Below are 25962 nucleotides of genomic sequence, written 5' to 3' on the forward strand. Positions count from 1 at the left end.
GCATTTTGGCAGAAAAAACACGCTTGATGTGCGTAAACGTTCATTAATGCTAGGTGTAAATTATTCTGGCCATTGAAAATAAATTGATGCCCAAGCGTTTGACGTGCCAAAACGCATTACACATGCTTACATTTTTATATGTTTCTGTGTGTGTACCGTGTTTCCCCAAAAATAAGACACTGTCTTATATCCTTTTTGGCTCAAGAAAACACAGTAGGTCTTATTTTTGTTGTAGGTCTTATTTTTTAAATATCCAGGTGTGGACAGGGGGTGTAGAGGTGAGCTGCAGGCAGTTATGGATGAGAGTTACTATGGAGAGGGCCGGTTGATGACCGATGTGAGCTGCAATCAGGTGTTGCAGGGGTGACTTGGCAGGTGAGTTTCAGACAGGGTGCAGATATGAGCCACAGACAGGGTGAAGGGGTAAGTTGCAGACGTGTAATGCAGAGGTGATCAGTGGCCAGGGGGTGCAGAGCTGAGTTGTGGCTGGGGGGTGCAAAGGTGGGTTGCAACTCAGCTCACCTCTGCCCCCCCCCCCCCCCCCCAGCTGCAGCTCACCTATGCACACTGTCTGCAACTTGCCAAACTCAATTTACCTCTGCAACACCTGACTGCAGCTCACCTTTGCACATCCCCCCTCCCTCTCCACTGCCCTCATGTGGTTAGTTAGCTTTGCAAAACACAGCTGTCAGCAGCCAGCCCCTCTCTATAGTAACTCCCATTTCGGGTCCTATTTTCCCAAACAGTGCACCAAGTGCACTTACCACTCCGCCTCTTCACCACTGGCCAGTGATCACCCCTGGGGTATCAGCTTCCATGCATTAGGCTGCCCGAGGAGATACCCCACCCCCAAACACACTGTACCCGCAGATATCTTTTCCTTCCATTTCCCACAGTGAGTACAGAGGTAGGGAGGTTCTGTGGGAGCGGATGGTGCTTTCACTTCAGCCGCGCTTCTGTGTTTATAAGAGGCAGTAGATATTGGTGTGCGCAAGGTCAGTGTCGGAGGTGGCGGAATGGCGTTCCGCCATGTTCCGCCTGAAAAAAAGCCCTGATCACAGCTAGGTCTTATTTTCGTCGTAGGTCTTATACTTTAGCAATTCCCAAAAATGGCACTAGGTCTTATTTTCGGGGTAGGTCTTATTTTAGGGGAAACCGGGTATGTGTGTGTATGTACATGTCTGTGTGTGTGTGTGTGTGTGTGTGTGTACGTACAGGTGTCTCTGTTTGTGTGTGTTTGTTGGTGGCGAGTAACTCTTAAGGCCTGACTAGTAGCTCAGGACTTGAAATTTTAAGCCCTGCTTTAGGAGATTTAAGATTTACTTTAGATTTCTTTATCCTTTATAATAAATGATCTTGGCTTTTTGCCTGTTGCATCTACAATGTTGATGCATCTACAATCCCTCTAGAGAATCCTAATATTTTATTTGCAGTAGTAACCGCTTGTTCTGTTACTGGCACATTTTTCATAGCTAGAATATTTTAGATTGTAAGCAGGGCCCCCAAACCCTTGAATTTTAGATGTACTGTCTGCCTTTATTTTGTAAATTGTAATTGTTGGTGCTATATAAATCCTTTTTTCGATTAATAGTTTGTTATAGTTGATTAAGTAGAGCAAACATTGGCTTCAAGCCTCGAGAGGCACATGATAGATCTCTTTGTTTACAGATCATAGCCAGAATTCTTGTTAATTGTTAAATTTGTCATTTGTGGTGTTATAATTGCAGACAATGGAAGCCCTAAAAACCACATGCACTATGTTGGAGGAACAGGTAATGGATCTAGAAGCACTGAATGATGAGCTGCTGGAAAAGGAACGCCAGTGGGAGAGCTGGAGAAGTTCATTAGAGGATGAAAAGACTCAGTTTGAATGCAGACTTCGAGAGGTGCAAAGATTGCTGGATAATGAAAAACAGGGCAGGTAAGGATTCAAAATGATGCGTATTTGCATGATATAAAGGTAGTTCTTTCTTGTCCACTGAGGGACACCGGAAGTCTTTAACCTTCAGGTTATACTGCTTCCTAAAGAAGGATTAGACATTGGGAAAAAAAACTGTAGCCCAGCCCAGGATAACTCCTACTACCAGCATGAATCAGTTTGGTCTTCGGATAGATGTGAATGATATCACTCCAACAGCCACAATTTCAATTGCTCACAATTTCAATTACAGACAAATACCTATCCACCACAGAGCTCACGAGAAGTATCACACCCACGTTTCTGAAGGTCTGTGAAGTCTTGTGTTACAGCCCTCCCTTTCAATCACCTGTAGCAACAGCATCTGCCCAGGACTAGCTCTTTGGTCACTCTGGAGCTACACAGCAGCACAGCTAAAAAAGGTTTGCAGGTTCAGAACACCTGGAATTTTCTACCTTTCCTCAAGTGTATCTGGCAGGAATTTGATATACAATCATGGAGTTTAAAACAAAAATAAAACTAGCTTAGTGTATCTCCAATATGTTTAAACCAAAATGAAAACTATTACAAACACCAGCTCTAGAATGCCGGACATATTTCATCTGTTGATGAAGCCTGCAGCCCTGATGGCTCCAGGACTGCTTGCAGTGCACCTACTGGCATTGCTTACTTTATGGCACAAATCACCTCACCCAATTACTTGCCACAAATGCGCTTCCACATTCTCTCCTGCAGTTTCTGTGTTTTATTTGCCCATGGCCATTGGTTGCAGAGATAGTGTTACTCCAGTCCTTGACTGATGCGCTTAACCATAAAGAGTTGCAGTCTACTGCTGGAGTCAATTTACCCTCTGCTTTTGGAGTTTTTATGTTCTGTTGGGTGTGGCTGGGTCCTCTACTCTTTAATGCAATACTTTATTGCAATGCAATACTTTATTGCCCAAATCACCATGTTGTTTGTTTGATAACTGTGATTTCAGGAGCCACAAGTGCACTTCTGCACCCCATTCTTAACCACAAGCCTACAGGGCACTTATACCCCCTTCCTGCCCAGGCCAATTTCCAGCTTTCAGCGCTGTCGCACTGTGAATGACAATTGCGCGGTCATGCAACACTGTACCCATATGACATTTGTATCATTTTTTTGTGACAGATAAAGCTTTATTTTGATGGTATTTAATCACCACGGGGTTTTTTTTTTCTTCTTAAACAAACCAAAAACCACTGACAATTAAAAAAAAAAGTTTTTTTCTTAGTTTTGTTATAAAATTTTTTAAATAATTGATTTTTCAACTTCACTGATGTGCGCTAATGAGGCTGCAGTGATGGGCACTGATAAGCTGCACTGATGGACACTGATAGGTGGCACTGATGGGCACTGATGAGGAGGCACTGGTAGGTGGCACTGATAGGCATTGACAGGCATCACTGATGGGCACTGATAGGCGGCACTGACTGGCGGCACTGACTGGCGGCACTGATAGGTGGCACTGATTGGCAGCACTGATAGGTGGCACTGATTGGCATTGATGGGTGGCACTGACTGGCACCACAGATGGGCACTGATATGTGGCATTGATGTGCACTGGTAGGCACTGATGTGGCATTGATGTGGCACTGATGGGCACTGACACGAGGCACTGATAAGCACTGATACAAGGCACTGATGGTCACTGACAGGTGGCACTGCTGGGGCTACACTGATCATCAGTGCTCTGATGATCTGTGTACATGTCCCCTCCGCGGAAAGCCGATTACCGGCTCTCCTCTCCTCACGAGCTGTCAGCGTGACAGCTCGAGAGGAGAGAAATGCCGATAACCGGCATTTCCCTGTTTACATGTGATCAGCTGTGATTGGACACAGCTGATCACATGACCGAGCCGAAATCTTCAGCTCTTTCCGAGATCGATGATCCGCTGTGTCCAAGGGACACAGCGCACTGCCGATTGCCGCGCTGTGCGCTTCCTGAGTCGCGCATGCGCGGTGAGAATGGGAGGACATCATATGACGTCCTCCCAGAACGAGAGAACCGCCTTGCGTCCGTCATATTACTATATGGCGGGCGGTGGTTAAGATATTCTATATCTGATTTGCACAAGGCCTTGGTGGCTTCAGAGCCACTGACTGCATAGGCTGTCTAATTCTGAAAAACACCTCAGTCCTTGACTGATGACTCACCCCTAAAGAGTCACAGTCAAATGATATTACTCAAAAATAAGAGACTGGTTTGGCTCTTATTGATGCAATAGGCAACATTTTAAAACTGATGGATAAGCCTGACTTTCCCTGATAAGTTATTTACTCCCCCAAGCACTTATTAGCACTGTATCAACTTGGCTTCACAGTGGGAATGCAGCACTTCTGTACAAAAGCTTCCCCAACAGTTTCCCTTCTTAACAAGATGCTATAGTGATTCATTTCTAGCATGTGTCTCATATTGGTCCATATGTGTAGGTCACTTTGGCTAAAGTGCTGGACTACTGAACCTGTGCAGGAAGCTTTTGATCCACATGACCTTTAAGGGACATTGTCTTTTCTGACTGGCCCTTGATAATATTTTCAAGGATGCTACTGGTGGAAAGAGCACCCATGTTCCTCAGCAAAAGAAACCTAAAGATCACACTGTGAAGTCTTTTCCCTCTCTAAATAGAGTTTTCTCTCTCAACACTATCAAGGGTCAAGTTTCTGGCCTTTCTGTCCTAGTTCTGAGATCATTGGCATCTCAGTGCTTGATTAAGACCTTTTAGTATAGGGGGTCCAACATAAAGCTCCCCATCCAGTCCCTAATGACTCCGTGAGACCTGAATCTGGTCCTCTGCACTTCAGAAATGGCCATTCAAACCTATTACAGACATTCCTCTTTCTACTCTCATCCAAAAGGTGTTTTTTCTTGTAGCAATCATCAGGTGTCTGAACTGGAAGCCTTATCCTGCAAAGAATCCCTTTTTGGTTGTGCACAGGGTTAAGGTGGTGTTGAATCCCAGGACTCCTTTTTTCCTAAGTTAGTTTCTGCTTATCATCTTAAAGCAGTAGTAAACCACAACTTAAAAAAAAATCCCCTGCAAGGTAATGTCATAATGTGTTAGCATTCATCTCATACTAGCACATTATGAAGGACACATTATGAAGGACTTACCGTGTCTACTTAGGTACAATCTTAATGGCTAGTAAATCATCCCTGACGGGGGCGGAGCCTAAACATGGCGGCGTCGGAGAGCACGATGTGAGTGCTCTCCGACAATCCCCGATCTGACCACCCTGAGAACCCTCAGGACTTTACTTGCGGTGCCCTACCTGAATGGGGTCTCCTGGAGGTGGGAATCCGGCGCGGTGAAGGAGGAGGAGAGCAGGAGCGGGCACGGAGCTCTGAGAAGGGATCACGCTGCAGAGACCCGAGATCAGCTGTCGGGTTGCCGGGGAAACCGAGCAGTGCGGCGGGAGCACGCTGGTGGCCGCAAAGGAGCTCTGGGTAGCTTAGACGCCGGCCGGTTCCCTGACAGGAGAGGGGAGAGGCTGGAAGAGTTCCTAAACCTGCTGAACAGAAGAGGACACATAGCTCCAAGCAACAGGAGACCCTGCAGGAATCCCCCAGAGACACAATCCAGGAGAAACAAAGGGACGGCTGTGGATCTGGGTCGCCTCATTTGATGAGCAAGTGAAGGAGGGTGAGTGAAGAACCCATGTGTAATTATATATGTGTCCTGGATTGTGGGAAATGAGCTGCCTATAAAAGAGTGAAGGGGGATTCCCAGGGAGTTTTGGAAAGTGAAAAGAAAATAAAAGAAAGAAGAGAGAAAGAGAAATTGCTAAGTGATATTAGAGAGATCTGACCAAAATTAATGCCCCAATATACAGTCTAAAGTTTCCCTCTCGTAAAGAGTACAGCTTGCACAGGAGGTATGAAGAATAAAAGCGTTAAAGGAAGTGGGCTCAAAGGGTCCCAGACGGGTACAATTAAAAAATATACCTCCCAGGGGAATGTGACTCCAGAAAGGGCCCATAGTGGCAATGAAAAAGGGGAAATGGAAACCAGTTTGGAAAATAGCCCCAGATTGTCACTGGGCCTGAATTGTAGCAGCCGACAGTCGATAGAAAACCCAGAGAGGAAAGATCTTGAAAAGGATTTACAAGTGCCGAATAAAAGAGAGATGGCCGAAATGTTTAAAAACTTGGAAAAAACTTTTAAGCAAGAAATGACAAATATTCGACAGGATCTAGGGCACCTGCTAAAGAGAATGGAAGAAATGGAGGAAAAAATTAATAAACACACCCAATTTATTTCAGGCCTAGAAAAAAGGGCTGCTATGATGAGGAATACGCAGAAACAATTGCTGTATAAAATAGAAGTACAAGAGAACAGGAATAGGAGAAGCAACTTGAGGATAAGAGGAATCCCAGAAAATTTGAAAGGGAGAGAACTTCAAGAAATAGTCTGTAAAATGTCAAACTCCATTATGGACAGACCTGAAACAGATGTAATTAAATTGGATGGAGTATATAGAACAGGAAAGTTCCATCATGGTAATGAGAAGGCAAAACCTAGAGATGTAATTGTTCAGCTGCATAATTATGGAGATAAGGAAGAGATTTGGAAAAGGACTAAAGGAAGAACAACTATTAAGTATGGAGATATAAATATTCAGATATTTGCGGACTTATTGTATGAGACATTGTGGAGAAGGAGATCCTTGAAACCCCTATTAGAGCAGATGAGAACACGGAATGTTCAATATAGATGGGGTAACCCAGAGTGTTTAATCGGATGGAAGAATGGTGTAACAGCATATCTGAGATTTTTTATGATGGAAGACTGTTTTTTATGATGGAAGAACAAGAAAATAGAGAAAGGAGAAATAACTTAAGAGTAAGAGGAGTCCCAGAGCTGACCCAGGGGGAGGACTTAAAAGAGTTAATTGGTAAAATCTTGAACTCCATAGTGGATAAAGGGGAGGTGGTGATGTTTAAACTGGATGGAGTGTATAGGATAGGGAAGTACCAACAAGAAAAAAGATTTGAAAAATCAAGAGACATAATAGTTAAATTCCACAACTATGGAGATAAAGAGGAGATATGGAGAAAGATCAAGGGAAGAACAAATATTCCATATGGAGGGAAAAATATCCAAATTTTTGCGGACTTAACAGCAGAGACTTTGAGAAGAAAGAAAACATTGAAACCTTTATTAGAAGAGATGAAAAAACATAATGTGAAATATAGATGGGGTCAAGCAGCGAGTCTGATCGGTTGGAGGGATGGAATTTCGACAACTCTAAGATTTCCGGAAGATATGAAAATTTTCTGTGATAAATTTGGACTGCAGAGACTGGAGATACCGGGTTGGGAAGTGGAGGAGGGAGACTTATATACCAGTAGGGAAGGAAAGTGGCAGCTAGTTGGAAAAGTAAATAGAGAGCTATCAGATAAAGGGACCCCGGGGAGGAGGGGGGGAAGGGGAGCGGCCATGGGCGGAGCCGAACCTCCAAGGTAGGGATCAGAGGTGGAGTATGATCCAAAGGCAAAGAAAGCCTTGGGGGTGGGTGGGTGGGGGGGAGTTAAGGGAGGGAGGAGATGGGGAGGGTGGGAGGGAGAGGGAAGGGGATGGGAGTTGGGCGGGAGGGTGGGAGGGGAGGAGGTATTGGGGTAATACTCTGTATGACAGAAAGGATAAAGAGGAAGAGGCAATTTGGAAGAGGGATGGAGTTAATTGGGAATGATGGAAGAAATACAGTTTATAACCTATAATGTGAACGGGCTGAGTTGTCCAGGGAAGAGATTTAGGTTGTTTAATGAGTTACATCATAGGGCTACGTCAGTGGTATTTTTACAGGAGACGCACTTTGAGATAGAGGCAAACGTGAAATTGAAATCCAAATACTATCCAACATGGTACTATGCAGATTCTCCAATTAAAAGAGCAAAAGGGGTTGCAATAGGTTTGGCAAAGAATATGAGATTTGAGCTGGAGGATAGAAGAACCGACCCGGAGGGGAGGTTTTTGTTCTTAAAAGGTAGACTGCAGGGGATTGAGTGTACTTTAGCCAATATATACTGCCCTAATAAAAATCCGGAGATGTATATGAAGGGCCTGTTGAAAAAATTAATGGAATTTAAAAAAGGGCGCTTGATTGTAGCTGGAGACCTAAATCTCTGTATGGACCCACAAAAGGATAATACCTCTTCTGTGCAAAGAGAGGGGAGTAGGTCTCTGAGAGCTTTGAAAAAAGTGATGCATGAATATCAACTAGTGGACACCTGGAGAATAACGCATATGAAAGACAGAGACTATACCTTCTTCTCTAATGCACATGAGATATACTCGAGATTAGATTACATCTTAATAGACCATCAACTTATAGATCATCTGGTTAAAATTGACATAGAGATAAGGACGTTCTCGGACCATGCCCCGGTCGTAATGAAAATGGGATGGGGAAGAAGGTGGACTGGAGGACTAGGGTGGAGGTTAAATGAGGTCCTTTTTCTGGATGAGGATGTAGTTCAGAAAATCGAGAAAGAGATTAAGGTATACTTTAAGGAGAATGAAACTGAAGAAGTATCGATAGCTACAGTCTGGGAAAGCCACAAGGTATTCATAAGAGGAATCTTGATTGCGGTAGGAGCAAGGAAGAAAAAGGAAAGAAGAGAGAGGGTCAGTGGGCTTTTAAAAGAAATATTGGACTTGGAGCAGATCCATAAGAAGAAAATAACAAAAGATACGAGACAGAAGTTATTAGATAAAAAAGATGAGCTAGAGAGGTTGATGGATGAGGAGAAGAGAAGAGTATACAACAGGGTTTTGAATGAGAGATATAGATGGGGAGACAGACCAGGAAGATATCTAATGAGAGCTTTGAATAAAAAGAAAAATAGAAACTATATAGAAAGGATAAAAAGTTCAAAGGGGGAGCTGGTCCACTCAAATAAAGAGATTATTAAAGTGTTTACGGAGTACTACAAAAAGTTATATAATATTAGTCCCCAAGGCCCTCTAAAAGAAGCTCAAGAGAGAATTAATGAAATAAAGATGACATACTTAAAAAATGCGGGACTACCAAAACTAAGTGAAGCACAGCTGAATGCCCTAGATGCAGAAATCTCCCAGGAAGAAATTAAAATAGCATTAAGAAGCACAGCGGGGGGAAAAAGCCCAGGCCCGGATGGCTATACAGTTAAGTACTATAAGAAATTTAGTGAAGTACTGTTACCCAAGCTGGAGAAATATATGAATGCTCTGGGAGGTGGGATGGAAGTGAGGAGAGAATCCCTACAGGCCCATGTAGTACTTATTCACAAGGAGGGAAAAGATCCATCTCAATGCTCCAGCTATAGACCTATCTCATTATTGAACACAGACACTAAACTCTATGCAAAGGTGTTAGCAAACAGGTTGAGGGATCTGATGCCTGAATGGATCCATGGAGACCAGGTAGGCTTTGTACCGGGGAGAGAAGGTAGAGACAACGGCTTGAGAACCCTGATGCTTATTCAGAAAAGTAGAAAAGGGAAGGCCCCGGTGGTGCTCTTGTCAATCGATGCAGAGAAGGCATTTGATAGAGTGGACTGGGGCTTTATGATGGACAACTTAAAAGTGCTGGGGATAGGTGTTAGAATGCGAGAGTGGATAAGTAAATTATATAGGGAGCCTACTGCAATCATCACGGTAAATGGGGAGAGATCAGAACCCATTGGAATGTCTAATGGTACAAGACAGGGCTGCCCACTGTCCCCTCTACTATATGTATTATCACTTGAACCTCTGCTGTCAATAATAAGAAAAAGTGGATCGGTAAAGGGAATTCAGATAGAATCCATAGAACATAGAGTAGCGGCCTTTGCGGACGACTTGTTGTTCTATGTGGGGAATCCCCGAATAACTCTCCCAAATATAATGAAGATTCTGAAGGAGTATGGTGAAATATCAAACTTAAAAATTAATCCAACGAAAACGGAGATCCTGAATATTAATATATCAAAGAATGAAAAAGAAAAACTACAAAAAGAATTTCCCTTTATATGGAGAGAAAAAGAGATAAAATACCTAGGAATAAAACTCACTGCCTCATCTAAGCATTTGTATAGATTAAACTATATCTCTTTGATAAACGAGATCAGGGAGGATTTAAAAAGACTAGAAGGAGGAAACCCATCCTGGATAGGACGTATAAACTTAGTCAAAATGGTAATTATACCTAAAATACTGTATAGATTTCAAATGGTACCAATTAAAATTCCAGAAGCCTTCTTTAAGATAATGAAAAAAATGTTAACAAGATACATATGGAAGAATAAAAAACCTAGAATAGCATATGAAACATTGAGTAGGATTAAAGAGAAAGGGGGATTGGGTCTACCAGATGTCAAGAGATATTATAAAGCAGTGGTCTTAGCAAGAATATATGACTGGACATTTAACCATAAGGGGAAAAGCTGGGTAACAATTGAAAATGATCTTAGTGGCATTAGATTGAGTCAGATGATATGGGTTCCACCACAGTTTAGGGGAATTAAAGAAAGTACAAGTATCTACACTTTAAATGTCTTTAGGGTATGGGATAACTTACACAAAAACATGAAATGGGAATTCAATTCTATATTAATGCCTCTCACAAATACTGAGTACTTTCCCCCGGGAAAGAATAAGATATCAAGGAGATGGTTTAGAAAGGAGGATACCCAACTGAGAGATGTTTTGGTGGAGGGGAAATTGAGATCACTTAAAGATTTAATAGAGAAGAAGGGAGATATTTTTATTAGAATAGATGAGTGGAAATATCATCAATTGAAATGTTTTATTGGAAATTTACCGAAACCCCTGAGAATAAAACAGGAATGGAATATGTTTGAAAAGTTGTTGGAGACACGAAGGGATGGGAAGCACGGTATTTCAAAAGTGTATAGAATACTCACAGACTTAGACACAAACACAAAGTTAAACTTTATAACAAAGTGGGAAAGGGATATGGGAGTTGGGTTTGACGAAGATAGAGAGAGAAAGATGTTTAGATTGATACACGATAATACTAGTATGAGGGAGGTTGAGGTTAATTATAAGTGTATGACACGATGGCACATCACACCGAGTGTAGAACACAAGATGAATGGGGAAAATTCAAGTATGTGTTGGAGAGGATGTGGAGAGATCGGCACGGTGTTTCACATATGGTGGGAATGCCCGAAGATCCAGGCTTTTTGGAGGATAATAGTCAAATTGATTAAAGAAATAACTGAAATTGACATAGGGTTAGACCCAATGACGTGCCTCCTACACAATGTGGAGACATCTGTAAATAAATATAAAGATTCAGGTATATGGTACTTCTTGAATGCTGCGAAAGGGTTGATACCCAAGTTTTGGCGGAAATCGGAGGTACCGAAGGAGGAAGACTGGATTAATAGAGTGAACCAGATAGGTAGAATGGAAAGATCATACCATATGCAGGAAGATAGGATGAGAGTTTATTCTAGGAGGTGGGAAAAGTGGGAAAGAGCAGGATTGAAAGAGAAATATAGGAAAATATAAACTAACATGTTAGCAAAGCCTCAAGAGATTAGAATGGGTTAGAGTCTGCAGAGGGGGAGGAGGGGGGATGAGGGGTGGGAAGGAGGGGTTGTGGGATGGGGAAGAAAAGAGCTTTTTATAGTAAGGGAAAAGTAGAAATGTCATAAATGTTTATTTGTATAAGAATTTTTTCCCTTTGGGTTTTTGTATTAATATTAAAAATTTAATAAATATTTAAATTAAAAAAAAAAAAAAAAAAGCATATCTGAGATTTCCTGAGGACTTGAGAGACTTCTGCGATAGACTGGAATTGCACAGAATAAGGATTACTGGGTGGGAAACAGAGGGAGAGACAGGCAACGGGGGAGAAGAGGAATGGCAGACAGTAGGTAGGGGGGAGGTAGGGAGGAGTTAGAGGGGATAATGTGATTTTTTTTCTTTTTTTTATATTCCGCTCTATCTCTTTCAACCGCACCGCAAAAGTGGAAAGATGTGGAGAGAACGAGGGTAATCGGGGGTGGTTGGAGGTGGGAAGGCTGTACATGGGAGGAGTTCAACCCCAAGGTTTTTAAAAAAAAAATCAAAGGTGGTCTTATACCCACAAATGATTGATAGGCAATTTGAAGGCCTAAAAAAATGGGGGGCGGGAGGGGGGGTGGAGGGAAAGGCGAGGGAGGGGGGGCGGGTTGGGAGAATGGGAGGGAGGGGGGAGGGGATGGAGTTGGGTGGGAGGGAAGGGAGGAGGTATTGGGTCAATTCTCTGCATGACAGAAGGGATAAAGAGGAAGAGGCAATCTGGAAGAGAGATGGAGTTAATTGGGAATGATGGAAGAAATACAGTTTATAACCTATAATGTGAACGGGCTGAGTTGTCCAGGGAAGAGATTTAGGTTGTTTAATGAGTTACATCATAGGGCTACGTCAGTGGTATTTTTACAGGAGACGCACTTTGAGATAGAGGCAAACGTGAAATTGAAATCCAAACACTACCCAACATGGTACTATGCAGATTCTCCAATTAAAAGAGCAAAAGGGGTTGCAATAGGCTTGGCAAAGAATATGAGATTTGAGCTGGAGGATAGAAGAACCGACCCGGAGGGGAGGTTTTTATTCTTAAAAGGTAGACTTCAGGGGATTGAGTGTACTTTTGCCAATATATACTGCCCTAATAAAAATCCGGAGATGTATATGAAGGGTCTGTTGAAAAAATTAATGGAATTCAAAAAAGGGCGCTTGATAGTAGCTGGAGACCTAAATTTCTGTATGGACCCACAAAGGGATAATACCTCTTCCGTGCAAAGAGAGAGGAGTAGGTCTCTGAGAGCTTTGAAAAAAGTGATGCATGAATATTAACTAGTGGACACCTGGAGAATAATGCATATGAAAGACAGAGACTATACCTTCTTCTCTAATGCACATGAGATATATTCGAGATTAGACTACATCTTAATAGACCATCAACTTATAGATCATCTGGTTAAAATTGACATAGAGACAAGGACGTTCTCGGATCATGCTCCGGTCGTAATGAAAATGGGATGGGGAAGAAGGTGGACTGGAGGATTAGGGTGGAGGTTAAATGAGGTTCTTCTTCTGGATGAGGATGTAGTTCAGAAAATCGAGAAAGAGATTAAGGTATACTTTAAGGAGAACGAAACAGAGGAAGTATCGATAGCTACAGTCTGGGAAAGCCACAAGGTATTCATAAGAGGAATCTTGATTGCGGCAGGAGCAAGGAAGAAAAAGGAAAGAAGAGAGAAGGTCAGTGGGCTTTTAAAAGAAATATTGGACTTGGAGCAGATCCATAAGAAGAAAATAACAAAAGATACGAGACAGAAGTTATTGGATAAAAAAGATGAGCTAGAGAGGTTGATGGATGAGGAGAAGAGAAGAGTATACAACAGGGTTTTGAACGAGAGATATAGATGGGGAGACAGACCAGGAAGACATCTAATGAGAGCTTTGAATAAAAAGAAAAATAGGAACTATATAGAAAAGATAAAAAGTTCAAAGGGGGAGTTGGTCCACTCAAATAAAGAGATTATTAAAGTGTTTACGGAGTACTACAAAAAGTTAAATAATATTAGTCCCCAAGGCCCTCTAAAAGTAGCTCAAGAGGGAACTAATGAAAAAAAGATGACATACTTAAAAAATGCGGGATTACCAAAACTAAGTGAAGCACAGCTGAACTCCCTAGACGCAGAAATTTCCCAGGAAGAAATTAAAATAGCATTAAAAAGCACAGGGGGGGGGGGGGAAGCCCAGGCCCGGATGGCTATACAGTTAAGTACTATAAGAAATTTAGTGAAGTACTGTTACCCAAGCTGGAGAAATATATGAATGCTCTGGGAGGTGGGATGGAAGTGAGGAGAGAATCCCTACAGGCCCATGTAGTACTTATTCACAAGGAGGGAAAAGATCCATCTCAGTGCTCCAGCTATAGACCTATCTCATTATTGAACACAGACACTAAACTGTATGCAAAGGTGTTAGCAAACAGGTTGAGGGATCTGATGCCTGAATGGATCCATGGAGATCAGGTGGGCTTTGTACCGGGGAGAGAAGGTAGAGATAATGGCTTGAGAACCCTGATGCTTATTCAGAAAAGTAGAAAAGAGAAAGCCCCGGTGGTGCTCTTGTCAATTGATGCAGAGAAGGCATTTGATAGAGTGGACTGGGGCTTTATGATGGACAACTTAAAAGTGCTGGGGATAGGCGAGTGGATAAGTAAATTATATAGGGAGCCTACTGCAATCATCACGGTAAATGGGGAGAGATCAGAACCCATTGGAATGTCTAATGGTACAAGACAGGGCTGTCCACTGTCCCCTCTGCTATATGTATTGTCACTCGAACCTCTGTTGTCAATAATAAGAAATAGTGGATCGGTAAAGGGAATTCAGATAGAATCCATAGAACATAGAGTAGCTGCCTTTGCGGACGACTTATTGTTCTATGTGGGGAATCCCCGAATAACTCTCCCAAATATAATGAAGATTCTGAAGGAGTACGGTGAACTATCAAATTTAAAAATTAATCCAACGAAAACAGAGATCCTGAATATTAATATATCAAAGAATGAAAAAGAAAAACTACAAAAAGAATTCCCCTTTATATGGAGAGAAAAAGAGATAAAATACCTAGGAATAAAACTCACTGCCTCATCTAAGCATTTGTATAGATTAAATTATATCTCTTTGATAAATGAGATCAGGGAAGATTTAAAAAGACTAGAAGGAGGAAATCCATCCTGGATGGGATGTATAAACCTAGTCAAAATGGTAATTATGCCTAAAATACTGTATAGATTTCAAATGGTACCAATCAAAATTCCAGAAGCCTTCTTTAAGATAATGAAAAAAATGTTAACAAGATTCATATGGAAGAATAAAAAACCTAGAATAGCGTATGAAACATTGAGTAGGACTAAAGAGAAAGGGGGATTGGGTCTACCAGATGTCAAGAGATACTATAAAGCAGTGGTTTTAGCAAGAATATATGACTGGACATTTAACCATAAGGGGAAAAGCTGGGTAACAATTGAAAATGATCTTAGTGGCATTAGATTGAGTCAGATGATATGGGTTCCACCACAGTTCAGGGGAATTAAAGAAAGCACAAGTATCTACACTTTAAATGTCTTTAGGGTATGGCACAATTTACACAAAAACATGAAATGGGAATTTAATTCTATATTAATGCCTCTCACAAATACTGAGTACTTTCCCCCGGGAAAGAATAAGATATCATGGAGATGGTTTAGAAAGGAGGATACCCAACTGAGAGATGTTTTGGTGGAGGGGGAATTGAGATCACTTAAAGATTTAATAGAGAAGAAGGGAGATATTTTTATTAGAATAGATGAGTGGAAATATCATCAATTGAAATGTTTTATTGGAAATCTACCGAAACCCCTGAGATCAAAACAGGAGTGGAATATGTTTGAAAGGTTGTTAGAGACACGTAGGGATGGGAAGCACGGTATTTCAAAAGTGTATAGAATACTCACAGAATTAGACACAAACACAAAGTTAATTTTTATAACAAAATGGGAAAGGGATATGGGAGTTGGGTTTCATGAAGATAGACAGAGAAAGATGTTTAGATTGATACACGATAATGTTAGTATGAGAGAGGTTGAGGTTAACTATAAGTGTGTGACACGATGGCACATTACACCGAGTGTAGAGCACAAAATGAATGGGGAAAATACAAATATGTGTTGGAGAGGATGTGGAGAGATAGGCACGGTGTTTCACATATGGTGGGAATGTCCGAAAATCCAGGCTTTTTGGAAGACAATAGTCAAATTGATTGAAGAAATAACTGAAATTGACATAGGGTTAGACCCAACGACGTGCCTCCTACACAATGTGGAGACATCTGTAAATAAATATAAAGATTCAGGTATATGGTACTTCTTGAATGCGGCGAAAGGGCTGATACCTAAGTTTTGGCAGAAATCTGAGGTACCGAAGGAGGAAGACTGGATTAATAGAGTAAACCAGATAGGTAGAATGGAAAGATCATACCATATGCAGGAAGATAGGATGAGAGTTTATTTTAGGAGATGGGAAAAGTGGGAAAGAGCAGGATTGAAAGAGAAATATAGGAAAATATGAACTAGGATGTTAGCAAATAATTAACAAGCCTCAAGAGATTAGAATGGGCTAGAGTCTGCAGAGGGGGAGGAGGGGGGATGAGGGGCGGGAAGGGGGGGTAGTGGGATGGGAAAGAAAAGAGTTTTTAGTAAGGGAAAGGTAGAAATGTTATAAATGTTTATTTGTATGAGAATTATTTCCCTTTTTGGGTTTTTGTATTAATATGAAAAATTTAATAAATATTTAAATAAAAAAAAAAAAAATGAAGGACTTACCTTAAAACAAAGCCTTCCAGCGGCATGCTATCACCGCTGTAGAGGCTTCCATCTTTACCCTGTCTTCCTCCCAGGTTTGCGAGCTCTGGTTGCCTGACTGGCCGAGCTGAGATGACGTCACAGTGCTGAAGAAATGGTACAGGTATGCTGTTCATTCAGAGCACATGCACCTGCTCTCAAAAATAGAATGAATTTCTTCTAAATGGTGCATGTTTGGGAGATGTTTATTTTACCTAACAGTAAGCTTTATTATAAGCTTACCTGCAGGTAAAAGTATTAAAAAAACGTTTACTGCCACTTTAATTAGGGCATTGTTCTTGCATTTGTCCAGCTCCAGTTCACCAAGAGGAAAGTTTTTCTTCATTGTCTGGAAGTGGCTCAGGCTGTAAGAGACTATCTCTCTGCAACAGTTCATCTCAGAAAGACTGATCACCTCATTGTCATCCCACATGTACCCTGAAGGGGTGTTCACGCTTCTTGTTCCACCACCTGTAGGTGTCTCAAACAGACCTTTATAACCCTGTCAAGGTGCTGTCACTACTATGTGTAAGTGCTTCTTGGGCTTTTTGGCACCAAGCCACTCTTTCCCTGTTTTGCAGGCTGCTACCTGGTCTTCTGTTAACATGTTTAAGTTCTGCCAGGTGGACATTTTGGCCTCATTTGTTGCCAGCTTTGGATGTAGAGTCCTTTAGGTTGGTTTTTGAGCTGCAGGCAGTCCCAAGTTCTTTGTTGCTTTCTTGGGGCTTTTCACATTTATTAGCTGTGTTTTCTTTTAGCTGTGTAACCCCCTCAGTTGGTCTGCTTTCCGGCATCCTGAAGGTAAAGGCTTCAGTAAGTGGACGAGAAAGAAAATGGGATTTTTTAACTTGCTGTAAAATCCTTTTCTTGGAGTATGTTGAGGGACACCCCTCTGTGTACAAAACTGTGCCATGCTAGTAGTAGGAGGAGGAGGGGTTATTCTGGACTGATTTACTTTTATCTTCCTTTTGAAAATATCCATTTCTCCTGTAGCCTTTAGTATAATCCAAGTAATAATTAAAGTGATACTTTATGGCTTTTTTTTTTTTTTAATCATTCTAAACTATCAAGTATACGTTTAAAAAGTCTCTTGTTTTCAGGCTTCTTTTTTGTATTGTGCATGCTCCCTATCTTCCACTGATGCACCTCTTAGGGCTACTAATATAGAGTGAGTGGTGCTGTTATTTCTGGTCATATGCTCTGGTCTATGTATACTACAATTCCCATAGATCTGAATGTGTCTGCAGGTAAATGGTAGTCCATCATGGGGAACAGCCGAAAAGATGGTTTACGTTCACATACACAAGGGGGGCAGATGAGAACAGCAAAGCTTGCATTTCAGAGATGGATCAAAGGAAAAGAGAGATAGAAGATACATCCATGTTATAGACATGTCGCATTTATCTTATATTAAAGAAAAAATTTGAGTTTAGTGTCATTTTTAAACAACAAAGGACAATTATCAGCTCAACTTACCAGCCATCCTGCAACAAACTGATTTGTCTTGTGTAACAGTTCACGTTAAAAACAGGGGTTTACTTTGCACACATTTGCAAATACATGCAAAGCTGCAGAGCCAGTTCACGGCTCCTCAGTTTTATCTACAGTCTTAAATCTATGGTTTTTGACAGACTCCATAGTAGGAGTGCATATATAATAATGGATAGATTGAGAGCAGGTATGTCTGGAGGGAGCCCACCCCTCCGTAGAGGCACAGGGTTGCACTGGACACCCAGCACATAGTGTCACTTTAAGACTTGCTATGTCCCACAGTGGACAACAAGGAAAGAATTTTGTGGTGAATGCAAAAAAAAAAAAATCCTATGTTTAACTTTCTACAGGTAAAGCAAGTCTGTATTCAAATGTTAACATAAAACTATGCAAGCAGATAAAAAAGGTTATTAAAGCTTCTAAAATATTTTTTCTGATAAAATATGTGCTTCCTATCTAGATTTAAATCTGAACTCCTAGCAGAAAAATATATATTTCTTCCTTTGTGGACACAAAATATCTTTGCAAACCATGATATTACCTAGAAGTAACGGCGACATCATCGGTGTGGTGCACATGCTTTTGCATAGAGTAGAGGTCCAGGAGGCATCCAGCAGGTCCACCCACTGTAGGATGCCTGCAGAAAACTACAGGAGGTTGATGCAAGACAAGTCACCTTGTCAAGCACAGAGAACAGCAGTAATCGGTTTTTATTAGACAAAACTAAACAAAAGCAAAGTGGAAGTGTTAATGCTGGATTACTTCACAGATAAGAAAGAAAAACCCAAGCAGATGACTAATATTAAAATATCTGTAAAACCTTTCTAATAACACTTTAAATGTCTGTGTGCCCTTAGCAGAAGGGAAACATGGGGCAACAAAGCGGATCACTTGATCTGGTGATGTCACTTCGGCCTTATCAGGCTGATGATGCTGAACAAAGTGGAGCTGTCACTCAAGCCTCCAATCTGTCCCACAGGCAGGTGTTGAGGTGACCAGGCCACTTGCCTTGCTGCAGCTTAGCCCCACCCCAGACCATGCAGAGGGGAAGGAGGAAAAAAAAGTCACTTGACCCAAAATGAAAGCTTTATTTGGCTACTTATTTTTGAAGTATTTACATTAAAAATTAATTGGTGATGGTGTGCTTCAAGGTGTGGGAAACATCTGGGTTTAGAACCACTTTAAAGTAAGAATACAGATTGCCCTTGTATTTAGACAATATCTTTTAGGCTGGACTGCCTTACAACTTGCTGATCTTCTATGCCAAGGGTCTCCAAAATTTCTAAACAAAGGGCCGGTTTACTGTTGTTCAGATTTAGGGGGGCCAGACTGTGGCCAGTGGGAGTAGAAAATGTCCTGGCATTAGAGGAAGTAAACTGTGTTCTTTAGTATTAGGCGGAGGAATAGTGCCCCATAATTGGTATCAGTGAAGGAATAGTGCCCCATCATTGGTATCAGTGAAGGAATAGTTCCCCATCATTGGTATCAGTGGAGCAAATAGTGCCCCATCATTGGAAGGAATAGTGCCACATCATTGGTATCAGTGAAGGAATATTTCTCCATCATTGGTATCAGTGGAGCAAATAGCACCCCATCATTGGAAGGAATAGAGCCCCATCACTGGTGTCAGTGGGTGGAATAGTGCCCCATCATTGGTATCAGTGAAGAAATAGTGCCCCATCATTGTTGTCAGTGCAGAAATTATTGCCCTGCTATTTGTGTCAGTGGGAGGAGTTGTGCCTTGTATCAGTGGAATGGAAAAACAAATTTCCATTTTACAGACAAAAATGCAAAAACAAAATAACTACTCGCCTCGCAGGGTGGAACAAGCAATCCAACAACACAACAGACACACTGTTGAAAACCAAAGCAAAGAAAAGGAGGAAGGAAACCCCTGCAGGGGGGAAGGATTGCAGTTATCATAATAGAGTAATTAACAAATGATCTTTATAAAAAATTAGGATACATACACCCTGACCACTTTGACCATATTGGTTCAAAATTCCACATAGAGTTCGTGAGATAGTAGGTATGTTTTTCAACGAGAATATATTTCCTAGGCTCTGCTATCCATTCAGATAGAGAAGGGGGCTAAGAGGAAGTCCACTTGAGTACAATTTGTCTACGGGCTATAAATAATGCTCTCAAAACAGTGAGTCTTAGTTTCTGATCAGTTAAAGATAAATCCACATGGCCAAGTAAATAGATAAGAGGGTTAACCTCAAAAAGCCTGTTAAGAGTCCCTGTCACCTCAGCTCAGTATCTTCTCAATTTGAGACAACGCCATAGAAGATGAACAGGGGACCTAGTTCTGCGTTCACATCTAGCACATCAAGGGTCATTTTTCAGGCCAATGTTACTCTGAAGGTATTGTAGAATATCTACCCTGCTAGAATTAGGAATAGAGCCTATATCTGTCTCCCATCAAGACCTACATAGCAAAGGAAACCTCAAGAGGAATTGATCTAATAATCCATAGTACTGTAGGTGTCCAAAATTGATCCCTTAGTTGATGATGCATTAACTATAGTGTTAATGAGAGGCATGGAGGAAAAATAAACCAATTCCAAGTTAGTCTGAGCTTGAATAGAGTTCCTAAATTGGAGATATTGATAAAAACCACTTAGGTTTAATCTCAAGCTCTGCCACTAATTGTGCAGAAGATTTTAAAGTACCACTGTCATAGATATTCCTGTTTTTTCTCATCACTGGAATCCCTGTAGTTTACAAATTTCAGGAAAAAGGGGATTATCCCAAATGGAGTTAAATTTAGTAAAGGAGAAAATCCTTAATTTGTTTTGTCGCATCCCATGCTTATGCTCTTAATACATTTATTGGGTAACAATTTTTTTTTAGCCTCAAGTGGAGTTTCTGCCGTCAACCCTTTTGTGTTCGGGGTAATGAAAACTTTTATGATCAGACCAAGTTTTGAAATTTTGTTAAACCACTGTTTACTCAACATTGACGTTTTATCCTCTTTGCATAGCAAAATAATTTTTTTGCACTTACTAGGCCATCATTTGGTAAACGTTTTAAAACTACTCTGAATATACTGTATTTTTATAACAAACAGAGAAAAATGCAGTTTAGTTTGTTTAATACATATGATTTTGTATTACTATTTACTAGTATTTTCACTAAAATGTTTTCTCCCATTTATGCGTAGTACAGGTAAATAAAATATTTGTAAGTTTTCATACATATGTCAGCACTGTATTGGTAAACAAGTGTGTATATTTTAGATTTCTAAATATGAGGCATTCTCCAGTTCAGTAGCTGTGTATTCATCGACTGGTGTGAGATGGCTTTAATATACTGAAGGGCCATTGAAAGCAGCTTAAAAATAATAAAGATAGGACTGTGTTGATTTAAAAATAATAAATATGTCTAGGCTAAAAACAGCATGTTCCTCAATACCACCACAGTGCTCTAATGAATATACCCTCACCTTTCCGCTTGGACCCCACTATTAAAAACAGGAGTTCAGATGGTGCTTGATTGCAACCTATTTGCTCTCTAGGTACTTCTCTCAGAGCTGCTGTTAGCTACTTTTCCACTGGAAAAATCTTCATCCCAGGATACTCAAAGGGGTAAAAAAAAAAGTTCCATAGTATAAAACCCAAAAGTAGTTTGTAAAATTGCACTTACAAAGTTATTTAAAAGCTAGCATCCTATTCATAGAAAGCCATGTTATATATAGGAAATTCAAGATGGTGCCTTGACCCTGCACTGCATGATGACGTTCAACTGCTCCGCCCACCTGACACATTGTGTCCATACTGGACTTTCTCAAAGGCTCTATTTGCTGAGCACGTACAGTAACTATACACTTTAGTGGATTGTTCTGTGGAATGATCACATATTATTTAGGAAACAGTTGGTTACTTTATATATATGAAATATTTTCTTTTAATTCAAGTGAGATTTACAATTTGTGCACGTTTATTTGAATATACTATATGTAATTGCACATGTTTTTGCTAAATGCATTATATTATATGTTAATGCACATGTTTTGCTATATGCACTATATTATATATAAACACACATGTTTTTGCTATGTGCCCTATATGTTTTTGTGTATAATTTGGATATTGGAGGCTTTCACTATTTTTTTTTTTACTTTTATGGTTTTTGTCATGAGATTACACATATTGGTGGCAGCTGCTCTTCGATAATAATTTTGAAGATTTGTGATAAAAGGTATTTGGTAGGGAATAGAGCAGAGCCATATATATATATATATATATATATATATATATATATATATATTTATTTGAAGATGCCATGTATATATACAATGAAGATACCAATAATTGTATAGGGAGCTCATTAAACGCTATTACAGCTCAATTTTAATTATGTGTTATAGATATTTATGTAGAGTTGTGCTCAAAAGTTTGCATACTTTAACAGAAATCGTTAAATTTTGGCATTGTTATTGAAAATATGACTGACCATGCCAATAACTGTCTTTTATTTATAGGTTAGTGATAGCATGAAGCCATTTATTATCACATAGTTGTCTGTCTCCTTTTCACCCAAATGGCCCTGATGAAAAGTTTACATACCATGAAATGTTTGTCCTTGGTACAGGCACAAAAGGTGACACACACAGGTTAAAATGGCAATTAAATGTTGATTTTCCACATCTGTGGCTTTTGAAATTGCAGTCAATGAGTTTGTTAGCTCCTAAAAGGATGTATTGAACAGGTTAGATAATGAGTCATGGGAGCAAAAAAGAACTGTCAAAAGACCTGCCGAACAAGGTAATGTAACTTTATAAAGACGGAAAAGGATATAAAAAGATATCCAAAGCCTTTAATATGCCAGTCAGTACTGTTCAATCAATAGGAAGTGGAAAATTTGGGGATCTCTTGCTGCCAAGATCAGGTAGACCAAGAAAGACTGCAGCCACAGCTGCCAAAAGAGTTGTTCGGGATACAAAGAAAAACCTACAGGTAACCTCAGGAGAAATACAGGCTGCTTTAGAAAAGACGATGTGGTTGTTTCAAGGAGGACAATAAGATGATACTTGAACAAAAATGAGCTGCATGGTTGAGTTGCCAGAAATAAGCCTTAACTGTGCCACCAAAAAGCCCGGTAAAAATATGCCCAACAACACCTTGATATGCCTCACAGCTTCTGGCACACTGTAATCTGGAGTGACGAGAGCAAAATAGAGCTTTATGGACAGAACCATAAGCGCTAGGTTTGGAGAGGGCTCAACAAGGCCTATAGCAGCAAGAATACCATCCCCACTGTGAAGCATGGTGGAAGCTCACTGATGTTTTGGGGGTGTGTGAGCTATAAAGGCACAGGGAGTCTTGTAAAAATTGCTGAATGCGGCATGTTATCAAAAAATACTGGCAGACAATTTGCATTTTTCTGCACGAAAACTGCTCTTGGGACACTCTTGGACTTTCCAGCATGACAATGACCCTAAGCACAAGGCCAAGTTGACCCTCCATAGGTTACAGTAGAAAAAGGTGAAGGTTCTGGAGTGACCATCACAGTCTCCTGACCCTAATATCATGAAGCCACTCTGGGGTTCTCAATCGTGCAGTTCATGCAAGACGACCAAAGATTTTGCATGACCTATGACTATACCACCTGCAAGAATTCAGGGCCTCATAGACAACTATTACAAAAAACTGCACACTCCCATTGATGCTAAAGATCAATACACAGTATTAAAAACTAAGGGGATGCAGACTTTTGAACAGGGGTCATTTAATTTGTTTACTTGTTGCCATATTTTGTTTTATGATTGTGCCATTCTGTTATGACCTACAGTTGACTGTGGCCTGCCTGCGTGTGTGGTGTTGGTGGGGTTAGACTTTCTTATTTTTTTTATTTTTACTTTTTCCCATTTGCTACTATCACAGTGGACCTGATAAACCCACATTGTGATGGTAGGGTCCAGTTTACATGTGTCTGACAAGGGGCACGAGGAGCAGGTATTCACACACCTGGATGTGTAAAATATCTCCAGTGTCCAGGAAACAGTAAAGTGTCTGCATAAGCTGATGAAAAGAACTGTATACATGAACTCCTTTTACCGGTTACCCTGTGGTGACAGGGTCACTTTAACTATGTGGGAAGGGGGCTTTAATTAAAGAAAAAATTGCCAGGATAAAAATTGAGTTAACTTTTATGTTGTGCATTTAAAGGTGCAGGATACAGAGCTCTCAACATTGGTCCTTCGTGACTTACAGTGATACCTGTTATACATATGGATGTTCAAGCCAGTGATACATCAAGTAATTAAAGGGGGATAAAATGAAAGCTACTTAGCGTGCACCAATAAATACAAATTAGCCATTGCAATGCTCATATTTTTATCCTGGGAAAGGAAACTGTACCTGAGTTGTCCTCTCGTAAGGGCTCTAGGTTGAAAGCTCTGGTGTGAAAGGTGAACATGAACTGTGCGTGATGACATTTATTGTGATCAAGAGATGAATGTATTAAGCTATTACTGAATTTTATTGTTCATATGCAGAATCCTATGATATGGGTAATATATCATAGTTTTTCATCTAGAGTACGAGCTGATCAACGTAGTACTGAGTCTCGCCAGATGGTGGAGCTGGCAGTCAAGGAACACAAAGCAGAAATTTTAGCACTTCAGCAAGCATTGAAAGATCAGAAACTCAAGACAGAAAGTTTGTCTGATAAGGTCAGTCAGTTTGGTGTATGCATTTAATGGGGAATATAAGCTCTTTGGGCTAGCACACGTGTTTTGTTTTTTAATTTGTTTTTTTTTTATTCGTTTCATTTTTGACTTGCGCAGTTGAATGATTTGGAGAAGAAGCATACAATGCTGGAAATGAATGCACGAAGCTTACAACAGAAATTGGAGACTGAGCGTGAACTTAAGCAGAGGCTTCTGGAAGAGGTATATTACGTCTCTTCTGTAAGGAGAAACAATTAGTAAACAATAAAGGAGACTGTACTTACAATGCCTTTCACTGGAGTGGGAGGCACTAAGAGCATTATCTCTTCTGTCACCAAAACAAACTTAAAGTGCATGAAAACTGAATCTTTTTTACATTAGTTTTTATATCCATCTTAAGGTCAGTTCAGTTGATGTCAGTATATATCCATTTTGTTCAGTTGTTGAAGAAAATAACCATAGGTGGATAAAAGGTTCAACAAAAAATGTTTCTTGCCTAAACTGATGTAAACGGATGACATCCATTTATGTCTGCACAAAAGGAGCAAATATTTTCCGTAGACATCTTATTTTTCTGCAGACATAAATGGTCTCAGGTGTAAGAGAATGTAAATGAAGTTACGGCTGTTTACACCCACCCACACATAGACATACATTGTGGTTCAGTCTGAATTTGTCTGAAAAACTGACAAATGGATTCAGACTGAACATTTGTGTAAATAGGCCCTTAGTTTTTTTTTTTTTTTTTTTTTTTTTTTTAACATTGGTGAAGTCTTTAGATGGTGCAATCCTGCTTTGAACTGGAAAAACAAGAAAATATACATGCCTCCTAACAGTCCTTGATTATCACCCTACTCCCGCTGTCCTGTGTACAGGGGCCATGTCCAGCAAAGCCTTTGCCCCTGGTTTTCATATGAATGAGTGGACAACAGTATTTGTACATAAACAAGTTTCACAGGATCATTCATATGTAAAGCTGAGGGAGCTCCTCCTCAGCTGCAACCACATCGCACAGCTGACTTCCTGCTTTCACTGCATCTCTCCATTGCATCTGGTGAGTCTAAGGGGAGCATTTTCTGTACTAGTAGCAAAGAAAGGGGGTCTGTACTGGAGAGGGGAGATGTTTACAGTAGAGGCATGTATGTACTGGTTGGGAAGGGGGGTTCTACTGCAGAAAGGGTAGTCTGAACTGGTGGGGAGGGAGTGTGTCTTTACCGGTGAGTGGGGAGTCTGTACTAGTGGAGATGTGGGGGAGCTCACTGGTAGGGAGTTAGGAGGATCTGCACTGGGTGGAAGGGAGGTCTGAACTGGAGGGGAGTGAGGATTTCTGTACTGGATGGGGGTCTATTCTATTTGGGAGAGAGGGTATATGTTCTGGTGGGGCTCAGATAGTAGTCTGTACTGTAGGGTTGGCTGTACAGTGGGAAACTGGGGCTGTGGGGGAGATCTGTATTGGTAAGGTTTTTGTTTGTAAACTGTAAACT

At 40.7% G+C, this 25962-nt stretch overlaps 1 protein-coding gene across 6 annotated transcripts in view; it reads left to right on the forward strand.

Annotated features, from left to right (window-relative positions):
• Nucleotides 1–25962, forward strand: part of LOC149455085 (citron Rho-interacting kinase-like) — a 207354-nt gene that overhangs the window by 111704 nt on the left and 69688 nt on the right. For 5 of the 6 annotated variants that reach the window (XM_089686650.1, XM_089686652.1, XM_089686653.1 and 2 more), the window contains 3 exons: nucleotides 1728–1921; nucleotides 24334–24481; nucleotides 24596–24700. In XM_089686650.1, coding sequence (XP_089542776.1) covers nucleotides 1728–1921; nucleotides 24334–24481; nucleotides 24596–24700 — 447 coding nt within the window. The remainder of the gene's footprint in view (nucleotides 1–1727; nucleotides 1922–24333; nucleotides 24482–24595; nucleotides 24701–25962) is intronic. The other variant, XM_089686651.1, reaches the window with a different exon arrangement.

Source organism: Staurois parvus, unplaced genomic scaffold, assembly GCF_062004578.1.
Source record: "Staurois parvus isolate SC_StPar_1 unplaced genomic scaffold, SC_StPar_1.0 ptg000404l, whole genome shotgun sequence".
Lineage (NCBI taxonomy): Eukaryota > Metazoa > Chordata > Amphibia > Anura > Ranidae > Staurois > Staurois parvus.